This window comes from Tamandua tetradactyla, chromosome 6 (genome assembly GCF_023851605.1).
Source record: "Tamandua tetradactyla isolate mTamTet1 chromosome 6, mTamTet1.pri, whole genome shotgun sequence".
NCBI classification, from domain to species: Eukaryota; Metazoa; Chordata; class Mammalia; order Pilosa; family Myrmecophagidae; genus Tamandua; species Tamandua tetradactyla.
Genome location: NC_135332.1, coordinates 15,312,033 through 15,324,816, shown reverse-complemented (window position 1 = coordinate 15,324,816; position 12,784 = coordinate 15,312,033). Strand labels below are relative to the sequence as shown.

At 58.4% G+C, this 12,784-nt stretch overlaps 1 protein-coding gene across 8 annotated transcripts; it reads left to right on the top strand.

Annotated features, from left to right (window-relative positions):
• Positions 1-1,682: 1,682 nt before the first annotated feature.
• Positions 1,683-11,151, top strand: FDXR (ferredoxin reductase). Of its 8 annotated transcripts, none has more exons than XM_077163762.1 (12): positions 1,683-1,838; positions 2,516-2,613; positions 6,829-6,924; positions 7,124-7,255; positions 7,446-7,559; positions 7,872-7,973; positions 8,747-8,854; positions 9,096-9,180; positions 9,318-9,517; positions 9,601-9,772; positions 10,403-10,573; positions 10,721-11,151. In XM_077163762.1, the coding sequence occupies exons 1-12, from the start codon at positions 1,760-1,762 to the stop codon at positions 10,855-10,857; spliced, it is 1,494 nt and encodes a 497-aa protein (XP_077019877.1). In that variant the 5' UTR covers positions 1,683-1,759; the 3' UTR covers positions 10,858-11,151. The 8 variants fall into 8 exon arrangements, with proteins under 8 accessions (XP_077019877.1, XP_077019875.1, XP_077019882.1 ...); XM_077163760.1 differs by having other exon boundaries at positions 1,683-1,865; positions 9,321-9,517; XM_077163767.1 differs by having other exon boundaries at positions 1,684-1,838; positions 7,157-7,255.
• The last annotated feature ends 1,633 nt before the right edge of the window (positions 11,152-12,784 follow it).

Here is a 12,784-nt window from a genome sequence, read left to right as displayed (position 1 = left end):
CCCCAGATATACTACCTCTGGGTGGGGAGCCTTGGAGGGCTTTTTGAGTGTCTGATCCTGAATCTCCATTTCTTCTTCCCATGTGAAAGACCAATCATGATTTGATCATTAAGACAAACTCTTAATGGCATCCATTATCTTGGGACATAAGGAGTGAATGAGGGGTGGGCCACGGTGGCTCAGTGGCAGACTTCTCACCTGCCATGCCAGAGACCCACGTTTGATTCCCAGTGTCTGCCCATGCAAAAAAAAAAGTGAATGAGACTGGACCTCAACTCTCCTGGAGGGATTTTTTTTTTCTTTTTTTTATCAAAGAGTCTGATAGTAAATATTTTAAACTTTGTGGACCATATCATGCCTGTCACATTTACTCAACTCTGCTGTTATACCCCAGAGTGAGACAGTCATAGCAACCAGAGACAGTCTATAAAGAAATGAGCAGGGCTGTGTTTCAACAAAACTTTTTAGAAATCCAAACAGTACTTCTCTTAGTAGGAGGGAATGGGAGTGACAAGAAGAGGGCAAAGTGGGGGGGGGGGGGCGGTGTCAGGTCGGGGATGCTGTCATGCTCTGTTTGGAGATCTAGGTGATGGCTACACGGTTGCATCTTGCACAAATCCATTTTGTACACTTATGACTTTCTGTATTGTTGTACTTCAATAAAAAATCATTTAAAAATGACAAGGTGGTTTAATAAGTAATGATGGAGGTAGAGTCGGAGTGTTGTGGGGACAAAAGGGGCCTAGAGCTCAGTGACCCAGTTTGGCTTCCCTAAGGGAGTAACGTTTGGCAAGAGGGTTCTTGGGGACTAGGAAGAGGCATTAAGCTCATTGGATCAGAAACGAACTCAGATCCTGTATTTATTTAACATTTTGTTTACCATGGGTCTTTTGCATTGACTTTGATAAAAAATATTGCACTAAAATATCAGGATATATCTTTATTGTCTATATTAATAATATCTTTATTAGTGAGTTTTTTGGCACCCCCTTAAATTCTGCCCCTGAGGTGAGTGCCTCTTTCGCCTCACGCTTGTCCTAGTCCCTGTCGTGGGGGGTGGGGTGAGGCCCGAAGCTCCAAGTATTGAGATATTTTGGGCAAGCCACGCCCCTCCCTCCGTTTCCTCGCCTATATATTGGGGAAGGGGTGTGTGAAAGGGGACAAGAAGGTCTCCGAGGTTAACATCCTCCTAGCTCGACTTGGGCGGCCTCCTGGCGGATTGAGGAGCAGCGAGCGTCGCACCAGGAGCACTTTTTCCAAACTTCCGGATGAGTGGGGAGGCGCGCCTGGAATTGGACTCGCGATTGGCTGGGATGAAGGAGGCGAGGCTAGCGAAGGCCCGGAGCTTTACGTCATCAGCGAGCGACGAGAGCCCCCCAAGAGGCGTGGCTAAATCAAATAAGCTTCTTTCTAATTGGCTCCTGCCGTCAGAGGGGCTTGAAACAGCGTTGGGGACTCGCTCTCCTCTAACTCTAGGCTCCGGATCATTGGAGGGTGACGAAGGGGGAGGAATGTATTAAGTCACTCACGGTCGGAAAATCCTAGGGGCGTGGTTTCGACGGTAGAAATCCCGGGGGCGGGATTTCTCCTTGGGGGGCGGGATTCTTTCGGAGGTCAGGGTGGGGCCGTAACTCTGCGCATTCCCAGAGCGAGGGAGGCGGGGTTTTGGGCGGGGCCGCGCCGGTGGGCGGGGCCTGGGCTGGAGTAGCGCGGCGCGGCCTCGGCTGTCCGTGCTGCTCGCGGGTGGCTGTTCTGAGCCATGGCTCTGCGCTGCTGGCGCTGGTGGCACCGGCCGGCGTGGGCTCGGATGCGGCCGCCTCCCGCTGGGAGGCCGCTCAGTAGGAACGGGGAGCTTCCGGGGCTGGGTAGGAGCCGGGAGGCCCAGCAGAGCTGGGGCAGGGCTGGAGAGCCGCGAGGGGAGGGACCGAGGGCGAGAGGAGCGGTCTGCTGGTGAAGGCGAGATGGGAGGTCAAGCGGGGCGGCCGAGGGCTCGTGCGGGCCGACGTGAGGCTTCCAGTGTGAGACCCTGAGGCCCACATGTGTGAGATGGGGTGAATGGGCTGAGATGGAGATCTGGAGGTCGAGAGGGAAGTTTGAGGCGAGACGGGATAAAAGAGGTAAGATGCAGGCAATGTGGGAAGATCCACGGAGGTGAGAGAAGGTGGTGTGGGGTCCTTTGGGAGGATATGAGATTCTGGCTGGTGGAAAGGGACCTCCATAAGAAAAGTGATGAAGTAGTGTCCAGGGCAGCTTCAGTGGTGATGGCGGCTGGCATGTAGGCCATGGTCAGCCTGTATAGTAAGTTCGTGGGTGAGGTGCAGGGCTCAGATGAAGACACAGCCCTTGGGGGTTCAGATGAATTAACGGACCCTGCAGAGGCTAAAGCTGCAGGTCCAGTGGCACGTGGGTGTCAATGAGGGTGAAGCCTCATGAAGTTTGGGCTTCTGGTGAACACTGAAGTTCGTGTGGGATTAGGGAGGAAGTGGTGAGCTGACCTGTGCCTCCCCACCCCCAGGCTTCTGCCGGCTCTTCTCCACACAGAAGCTGACCCCCCAGATCTGTGTGGTGGGCAGCGGCCCAGCTGGCTTCTACACAGCCCAGCACCTGCTAAAGGTAAGCCCTCTTCTGGTTCATCTGTTTCTCCATCCTAAGGGCAAGCCCTCCCCATGTTGGATTTTAAGAGTGCTCCTGAATCCCTGGTGGGAAGGGACTTCCAGCCCATCTAGTTGGACCCTTCCTACCAACTCCTTCTCTACCTCTGGGGCTTCCCACAGTAGGTCCCTAGCTATGGGAAAAGTATGTTTGCCCATAGGCAGTGGTCAGCGGTTGGCAGTGGATGGTCAGCTATGCCTTCTTGGCCAAGCACTCCAGGAGCTTATGCAGACTAGCAGGATGGCTTTGTTCTGCCCCTTGTCTTCCCTTCTTTCTCCTCTGCCTCCACTTTGCCCCATCATCCTGCATCTCTGGGCTCTTCTGTAATTTAGTCTTCTCTTTTCAGGGCTTTCTGTAATTAAACCCCCTCTCTATGCTCCTCAACAAGGACCCCAGCCCTCACCATGCCATTTTGTTCTCTCAGTCTGTTCCCTACCCCCTCCCCACCATGCATACACAAACAATACGAAGGCCAGGGTCTTGGAGCTTGCAGGATTGGCCTTGGCAGGCCAATTTCAAGGCTGTTATTACCCTTGAAATTGCACATCAGATCTCAGGGCAGGGGCTGAAAGACGGCAGAGGGAGGGAGAGCCTTGGGAGGAAAAGGGAGGCCCAGGCTGACTAAGACAGGAGACAGCATGTCCCTGGAGAGATAGAATAAAGGATGAATTGCACACTCACATGTACTTGAAAGAAACTATCCCAGTTTGCTCAGACACGAGGGGCCTCCTATGACACGGGACTTTCAGTGCTAAATTGGGAGAGTACTGGGATGAGTTGGTCACCCTGTTGAAAAGTGACTTAAGCCTGCCTCCTAAGCAGCACAGATGGAAGAGCTAATTATCATGCAGTGAGCAGAGTGACCTGGGTAGGTGGAGTCAATCTGAAATTGCTTCCAGAGAAGAGGCATCTGAGCTGCATTGAGAAAGGTCAGGGGCTTTGGAGAGGGCTTCTCTGTGGGGGGAGTCATCTTCGGGAGTGCAAGGCCATGGGTAGACTGACATGTGGGAGAACAGCTTGGGCTCTGAGACTGATGCCAGTGAGCTCATGGGGACTTGAGTGGCCTAGGAGGGCTCTGTGTAAAGGGTGCTGTGTTGACTGAGTCTGAAATTTTGGGAGGAGGCAGAGTGGGTTTTCCAGACAGTGTTCTCCATGCCCCCAGTGGGCCTTCCAGACTGTGTTCTCCATGCCCCCGGAGGGAACAGAGGCTCGGGCCTGCCATCAACCAGCAGATCCCACACCTGCTTTGCTAATGTAGGTGCTGAGAGATGAACACAGGACAGTTACCAAATGGTCCTTGTTCACTGGGAGCCTTCAAGTACCTGACTGTGTCCCTGAGGTGGGAATGTTTGGGACAGTGACACTTACAGCTAGTCAGGCACTGTCTGTCAGCCTCTCATTGCGTCCTCAGAACCCTGAGAAACAGGTGTCATGACTCTGGTTTCACAGATGAGGACACTGAAGCCTAAAGTCCCACCACCTAGCAGGAGGTGCTGGGATTTGAGTGCAGGCAGTCTGATGGCAGAGCCCTGCTCTTCTACCTCATGCTGGGCCATTTATGCATTCATTCATTCATTCATTCAGGGATCCTTTATTGGAAACTGACTTGTTAGAGGCACAGGCTGCACTGGGAGCACAGAGGCAAGCAGGACAGACATGGTCCCTGTGCTCAAGGACCTGGCAGTCTGATGGGATAGGGTGGGGCCAGATAGCTGGATAACCAGGTATTTTAGAGCTTTGACAGTATAGGCAAGGAGCTGTGGGGGCACAGAGAGGGGCCCCTAACCCAGCCTGGGGTGGACTTCATCCCAGAGAAAGAGACGCCCAAATTGCAGTCTGAAGGAGGACATCAAGGTCAGGAGGGTAGTAGAAGGGTAAGAGCGTTCCAGGGAACTGCATGGAAAGGCCTAGAGGAGGAAGAGAATGGCCTTTTGGGGAGAGGGTGACTTCAGAGAAGTGAGCATGTGCAGTGAGGGGAGGAGACGTGAGAGCAGATGCTGAGTAGGTTGGTAGAGCCAAAAGCTCAGGCAGGTTTCTCGGTGCTGGCATGGGCCCCCTCCCCATCATAATCTGCTGGGGGCACATATTAAAATGCATATTTCTGTACCTGGTTCATACCTACTGTGTCAGACTCTGCAGATGAGGTCTAGGAATCAGCAGTTTTAAACAAACACCCTAGGGAATGCTGGTGCCCACTGCTGGTTGCTGGCTGACTTCCAGGATTTCAGGCCAGGGAATAACAGGACCTCATGTTTTATATGGGATGCTCCCTGTGCCTGGGGGGTAGGCAGTGGAGAAGGGTGGGGTGGGGCAGGGCTGCTGGGGTGGTGGTGGGCCAGGAGGAAGGATATGGGATTAATTGGACAGGGGTAAGGGGAGTCAGGAAGGAGGCCCCGGTTCTGGCTTGGGCTCCATGTGTCTGGGGTGGAGAGGAACCCAAGAGCAGAGGGAGAAGTTTGGGGGAGGAGGAACTGACCTTCATCTGGATGGGCTTAAAGTGTCTGGCGTGAAGGAGAGTGGAATGTCATCAGCATTTGTGGTTGGTCATGAGTGGGTGACCCCCCCCTCTCAGGGACTGTGCCAAGGACAGCAGGGAGGCGGGAAGCAGGGAGGCGGGAAGCAGGGGACCCAGATTGTAAGAACCTTCGAGAATGTCCTTGCTTATGAGAAGGAAGTGCCTGAGGGATTGGAGGGAATTGCAAAAGCTAGGGAGGAGGAAAAAGGTGGCCTTGGAGGGAGCAAGTGAACGGAAGGTTGGGTCCACAGCAGGAAAGAATGGGAGATAAAGACGGGGTTGGGTTGCATAAGGTGCTCATGGCCAGGCCCCGCAGACTGAACCTTGCCAGTGGCTGTGGGCAGCTGGCGACATGCAGCAACGACAGCAGTCGTAGTAATGGTGGCTGCCATTTACAGACCCTGCAGTGGGGCGCCTGCCAGGTGAAGTGCTTCAGGCCTTACTTCCATTTTACAGAGTGGGGAATGCTCCCTGTAGCAAGAGCCACAGGGTGGCTGGGACTGGGATGGGATCCCATGGCCTTTTGACTCCAAAGCCAGCGCTCCCCAGGAGTGCAACACCGGTGTGTTTGAGGGAGGCGATGTGGGTGGCCATGTACAGCCTGGCCGGGGGTGGGGAGGGTCAGGAGCCTGGGCTTGGGCCCAGACAGTGGAGGAGAAGGAGGGAAGGGACTATCAAGGCCAAGAGGTAAGTGTAGGAGGAGGGAAGGGACTGTATCAAGGCCAAGAGGTGAGTGTGAACTTGGTTGGGGGCAAAGGCAGCTGGAGGGCAGGAATGTTGTTTGGCCTGAGTCCCATTAGACTGGGAGGTATTAGTTACAGCAAGAGCGTAGGGTGGGGGTGGGGCACCCCAACTGCTTTACTCTGATTCACCCTTGAGACCTCCCAGCTGTTTCCCAGCAACAGAAGGAGGTACTTATCTGTTCCAATTTGATAAGGAGGAGACCAAGACACAGCTAGATCCTGGGACTTGGCAGGGTCAAGTGGCTGGTTGGTGAAAGAGCCAGGCCAAGCTTGTCTATGGGACCCCCAACCCTGTGCCCTCCCCAGGGTCCCTGGAGGTGCTCTGGAGGCCAATCATTGATGGAACTAGTCCTTGGCTGACATTGTTTTTCTAAGCCCGGGAATACGGCCACTTCCCACCCAGCTCTCCCCATACCTCTCTGTCCTCTGCCCTGCTGGTCCCCTTTCATTGGGATAGTCTTAGAGACCAGAGCTAAAGCAGGGGTATTTCTGGGTCATCTGATTGGCTGCATATTTCTAAAAGCATGAACAGTTGTAGGGCAGAATCAGGTGGATGGAAAAACTCCTCTGATATAATTCCAATGGAGGGGAGGCTGTGGCTTCCTTAGTTGGCCATATTTCTCACAATCTTGATGGTCTAGCAGTCCTTCTTGGGTCTCACCTCAGCTGTTCTTGCTGCTTGTGCTGCCCCATTCCCTTTGTTGAGTTCTCTCTGCACATGGGGAGGTGAGGGGCGCTCTGTTGCAATGGGGAGGCAAGGGGCTGTCTTTCTCCTTGCAGAAGGCTGAAGCCCAGCCTGTGTCCTCAGCCCATGCTCGGTTCTCTGAACTGAGCTCTCCTGCTTGGTCTGGGGAGGGAAGAACCCCGTGAGGTCTAGCATCTCTTTGGACCTCACCAACTGCCGCCCTCTGCCCCCAGCACCACCCCCAGGCCCATGTGGACATCTATGAGAAGCAGCTCGTGCCTTTTGGCCTGGTGCGCTTTGGGGTGGCACCCGACCACCCCGAGGTGAAGGTGGGTGTCTGGGCACAGAGGGTGAGGTTTGGGGAGTTTGGCCAAGGTGAGGGGAGAAGGGAGGTGCCTGGCTAGATGGAGTGACCCCGGCCCTCTGTGTGGATGCCACTGTGTTTCCTTGCCTCGGGGTGCTGCGGGTGAGGGTGGCACAAGCCTGGCCCCTGAGCTGCCCTAGCCTCTAACCCTCCCGCCCGGGGAGGCCCGGCAGAATGTCATCCACACCTTTACCCAGACGGCCCGCTCTGACCGCTGTGCCTTCCGGGGCCACGTGGTGGTGGGCAGGGATGTGTCGGTGCCTGAGCTGCGGGAGGCCTACCACGCCGTGGTGCTGGTGAGTGTGGAGGGGGCGCAGCCTGCGAGTGGAGGAGGGGCGGTGGCTGGAGGCTGGGATGGGGGGCAGTAGGGGTGGGGCCCAAGCTTTGGAGGAGTTGCTCGGCAGCCTGGGAGTCAGGGGCGTGGCCTGGCCCCTCCCCACTGCTGCTGAAAGGGCCCTTGGCCTTGGGCCTTCGCTGTCTCCTCAGAGCTACGGGGCAGAGGACCACCAGGCCTTGCGAATCCCCGGTGAGGAGCTGTCTGGCGTGTTTTCGGCTCGGGCCTTTGTGGGCTGGTACAACGGGCTTCCTGAGAACCAGGAGGTGAATATGGGGAGCTCTCAAGCCGCCTCTTCCTCCCCCAGCCAGAGCTCGGGGAAGAGGGAGCCACTACCTAGGCCCAGGAGGTGCCCAGGAAGAGATGGGTTGACTGGGTGGGGATGGGTCAACCATGGGGGGCCTCTGGGAAGAGGTAGGGTCAGTTGGGGGAGGAGGGACCCTAGTTGAAGGTCAAGTGGAGTGGGCTTGGTGAGTGTGGGGGAACCTGAGGGCACGACTGAATGTCTGGAGGTGTCCAGACCCCGACACTAGCTGGAGTCAGGATGAAGGAAGCCTGTCGGGACCTCTCCTCTGCAGCTGGCACCAGACCTGAGCTGTGACACAGCCGTGATTCTGGGGCAGGGGAATGTAGCTCTGGATGTGGCCCGGATCCTGCTAACTCCACCTGAGCACCTGGAGGTGAGCGGGTAGGGCAGGGACTGGAGGGATGGAGGTGGGAGTCACACCGAGAAGAAAGTACCCTGCCTGCGGGACTCAGACCTCACTCCTCCAATCTGAACTCGGTACCTCTCTTTCCTCATCATGCCTGGACAGAGACCTTCTATGGGGCAGCCCCAAGAGCATCATCTCATACTGTCTTCCTCTTCACTTTCTGTACTTCCCTTACACAGCCTTTATTTTTCTCTTCAGTATGCCACAGGACCTTTGCACACGTCAGACACCCTGCTTGGAACCTTGCCAAGTCACCTTCTGCACTAGACAGTTAACCTGTATTTATGTTTTAGTTCTTAGTTCAGTTCCTTCAGGAAGCCTTCCACGCCTTCCTTGAACAGGTCCGTTTCCCCTGTTTGCCCCCATAGACCTGCCTAGTTCTGTTTCATAGCGTGTCACATCTGCAGTTTTACACTCATTGAAGAGTGTTTGATGAGTATCTGTCTCTCCACCAGATCAGATGCTCCTTGAAGACTGACCCCAGGGTCCCCTCCCCTGGCCCCTTGAATGGGCCTGATACTCAGAAAACACTCAATGAATGCTAGCATGCTGGCCTGGTTTACTCTTTCTTGGGGCCATTTGCAGAATGGCAGGCAATGCTCCCTCTGGCCACCAGGGGGGATAGTGGTGCAACTTTGGGCCTCCAGTCTTCTCTGGCTCAGGGTAGGGACGTGACCAAATGAAAAGTCCTGTTCCTGTGGTCATTGTCTGGTGACTTCAAGGCCCTCCTTTCGTACCAGAAAACAGACATCACTGAGGCCGCCCTGGGTGTACTGAGGCAGAGTCAGGTGAAGACAGTGTGGATTGTGGGCCGGCGAGGACCCCTGCAAGTGGCCTTCACCATCAAGGTGCTGGGGCCAGAGAAGGAGGGGCTGGGCTCACAGGCAGAGGGTCTCTTATGGGGGTCAGGGCAGGGCAGGACTCCTGGGAGTGGCTACTGCCTGGGGGGTGAGAGAGAGAGCCAAGGCAGGGTCCCTGGGGCCCAGTGCCTTCTGTGATGGTGTTTGGTGGGGCTCAAGCATGGGCTTTGGGGTGGTCGGTGCTGAGCTTGATTCCCCTCAACCCCCCGCTCCTCCTCCCACCCCCAAGGAGCTTCGGGAGATGATTCAGTTACCAGGAACCCGGTCCGTTTTGGACCCTGCGGATTTCTTGGGCATCCAGGACAGAATCAAGGGTGAGGGGCCCCGGTCTGACTCCCTGGCTTGTTAGGGAAGGGGATGGTCACCGGAGATCAGAGAGAGCTTGGTGGAGGGCGTGACGGGAGAGGGCAGTGACCCAGGATGACCATGAGATATTCTGTGTTGCTGACAGAAGTCCCCCGCCCAAGGAGGCGACTGACAGAACTGCTGCTTCGAACAGCCACGGAGAAGCCAGGCCTGGTGGGGGCTGCCTGCCAGCCACTGACCTCCCGCACCTGGGGCCTCCGCTTCTTCCGAAGCCCCCAGCAGGTGCTGCCCTCCCCAGATGGGCAGCGGGCAGCGGGCATCCGCCTGGCAGTCACCAGGCTGGAGGTGAGTCTCATGTCACCTAAAGACACACCACCCTTTTCAGCTCTCCCCACCCTGCCTGGTGTTGCCCACATTCTCCCCAACAGGGTGTCGGTGAGGCCACGCAGGCCGTGACCACGGGAGACACAGAGGACCTCCCGTGTGGGCTGGTGCTGAGCAGCATTGGGTATAAGAGCCGTCCCATTGACCCCAGTGTGCCCTTTGACCCTATCCTTGGTGTCATCCCCAACGTGGAGGGCCGGGTTGTGGATATGCCAGGTGAGAGCAAGTGAAAAGTCTTAGCACTGGGTTATGATGGGGGACCAGAAGGCTGGTGTTTCCTGGGGCTATTCATTCATTCATTCACTTATTCATCCAGTGATGTGCACTGGGAAACTGCTCTGAGCCAGGCCCTGTACCAGGACCCTGCCCTACCCTCTTCTCAGCCCCAGGGGACGTTCCCTGTCTGGCAAGATGACCAGATATGTCTGTCATTAAGTTACTCAACAGACATTCACTGAGGCCAGCTCTGGGCAAGGCCCTGTGCTCAGTGCTGGGGTTGGAGATTAATAAGGCAGCTCCTGGCCTCTGGGAGTTCCCGGTCTCTTTATATCACCCACATACCTGTCTGTTCATTGGTTCATTCAACAAATGTTTACTGAGCACCTGCTGGAGCTGGAGAGGGACAAGACCCAGCCCCCACTCCGGGAGCTGCCTGGTGTAAGGGGCATGGGCGTGGTAAAGATGGACTGAGAAATATCCCGGGTGCTGGACTGTTGGCCACAGAGGGTCCAGCTGCCAGGGGCTGCCAGGAGGACCTGGGGTGGATGTGTGCACATGCACAGGTGTGTATGTTGGGGTGCTGTCTTGCCAGGTGGAAATAAAGAGCTCTTTGCTACTCCCTCTCAGGCCTCTACTGCAGTGGATGGGTGAAGCGGGGACCCACTGGTGTCATTGCCACAACCATGAACGACAGCTTCCTCACTGGCCAGTCCCTGCTGCAGGACCTTCAGGCGGGGCGGCTGCCCTCCGGGCCCAGGCCTGGCTACGCAGCCATCGAGGCCTTGCTCAGCAGCCGAGGTCTGCGCCCTAATGCTGCGTCCTGGGAGGTGGGGTGGGAGGAGAGTGGCGGGTAGCCCCTGGGCCTGTCCACCCTTTGGGTGGAATACCCTGGGCTGTGAATGGAAGAGAAGGTGAAGGCAGTGACTCATCTCCCCACTTCCTCAGGGGTCCGGCCTGTTTCTTTTTCGGACTGGGAGAAGCTGGATGCCGAGGAGGTGTCCCGGGGCCAGGGCGCGGGGAAGCCCCGGGAGAAGCTGGTGGATCCTCAGGAGATGCTGCGGCTGCTGGCTCCTGGCACATGAATCTCAGCTTCTGGCAGGGAAGAGGAGGGTGCCAGGCAAAGGAGAGGAGCCCGGCCAGCCCATAGCTTTGTTGCCTGCCCTCCTGGAGTGGCGACTTGCCTGCTCCCTTTCCAGGGGCCTCTCAGCACTTCCTCCTGTGAGAAATTTGCCTTGCCAGTGTCGGTTTGGATTACCTTAGGGCTGAGGGGATGGGGTGGTGCAGGCTGACCTTACTCCCCCTCCCCCTTTCTCCTGCTGGATAGTGGGAACGTCACCAGGTCAGGAATAGGTTGGAAATAAACAGCTGCCACCATGGCCATGAGTGATGTGTGGTTTCTTTGGGGGCCGGGGTTTGCTTGTGTGGCACCTTCTGGCCACACACACCTCTGGTCACCAGGTGGTGCTGTGGAGCCAGCTCTGTGCTCAGGGCTCTCCTGGGGGGCCTGAGGGGGGTTGGCAGCCAGGCCTGGCACCCACCCTCCCTCTCTGGGCTTGGCCCTGCTGCTGTCCCCCAACACCCTTCAGGTCACCCTTCGGGCACCCAGGTCGGGCCCCAGTGAGAACAGGAAAAGTGGCAGGGAGTGGGCCGGGCAGCAGCTTGCCCCATCTGCTACTGTGGCGGGGAGGATGGTTGGGTTCACCCTGCTGCCCGCTCAGCGTCTCCCACTGGGTGGGTTTCCAGCCAGATCGACCTGCGTTTTAAGCACAGTCCGTCAGCTTCCCTGGCGCTACAGTTGGGAAGCGTGTTCACTACCCTTCATTCCAGCCCCAAGATAGAGGAATTGCTGGCCTCACTTTATACGCCCAGGGATCCTGGAAATGAGCTGACTGGCCCAAGGTCACACACCTAGTGTGCGGCGGGCTCGAGCCCACGGCTCCGGGCGGACGGGTTTTCCCCGAGGGGCAGTTGCTCCCGGGGACCGGGGCCCAGTCCTGGCGAGGGGGGCGGGGAGGGGCCAGGAGGGCGCGGGCGGCGGGGCCGGGCGGGGCGGGGCGGAGGCGGCGGGCCCCGGCGGGGCGGGCGGGCGGCGGTGGCGAGCACTGGGCGCAGTCGGTCGCCGAGCGCCGGGAGACAGAGGGCGGCGCGCCTGCCCCGGAGACGGAGCCGGGCGCCCAGCGGGCACGGTTGGGACGCGGGGGCCGGCCCTGGCCAGCCTGCCAGGCCGCGCCGGGGCTCGGGCTCCCGCCGAGGGGGGCAGAGAGCGCGCCAGCAGCCGGCGGCGCCGGAGCCCAGCGCCCGGGTGTGCAGCGCGCCGGAGGAGGCCGGCGGGGGCTCTCGGCGCGGGCGCAGCGCCGCTTCCCTCCGGTGAGTGGCGGGCGGCGAGCGGGGGGCGCCAACTTCACCGCCAACTTGGGGCTGGGCTCAGGCGCCGCGCGGGCAAGGACGGAGGCGACAAACGCGGGACACCGGGGAGAGTCCGGCTCGCGCTCCGAGCCCGGGGATGGGGGGAATGATGGGGCGGGCCCGGGCGGGCGGAGAGGAGGCGAGGGAGTGAGGCCGAGGAGACAGGCGCGCGGCGGCCGCGAGGGAAGGACGCGGGTGAGGCGCCCGAGACGCTGGTTTTCGGGGTCGTGGAGCCCTCCTCCTCCTCCTCCGCCTGGCGCGGCGGCACCACCGGGGAGGGGGCGGTGCGGAGACTCAGGACTCGGGGCTGCGGGGCTCCCCAACTGTTGCTGCTGGAAGCCGCCTGGGTCGGGAGCAGGGCCGGCAGCTGGGACCGCGGCTGGGCTCGGCCAGCGCGCAGAGGGCTGGAGAGGGCACGGAGCGCAGTGGGGGAAAGGGGCTGCGAGTGGCTACAGGAGCCCGGACCCTCGTTCTCCGAATGCTACCAAGCACCCACTACGGGCGTCTGTCCTCCCAAACCGCCCCCTTCACCTGTGCCTCCCCCAGGCCTTCCCCTCCCAGCTCTCCTTCCTCCTCTCCTGTGCCCTGGCTTTAGGGAATCAG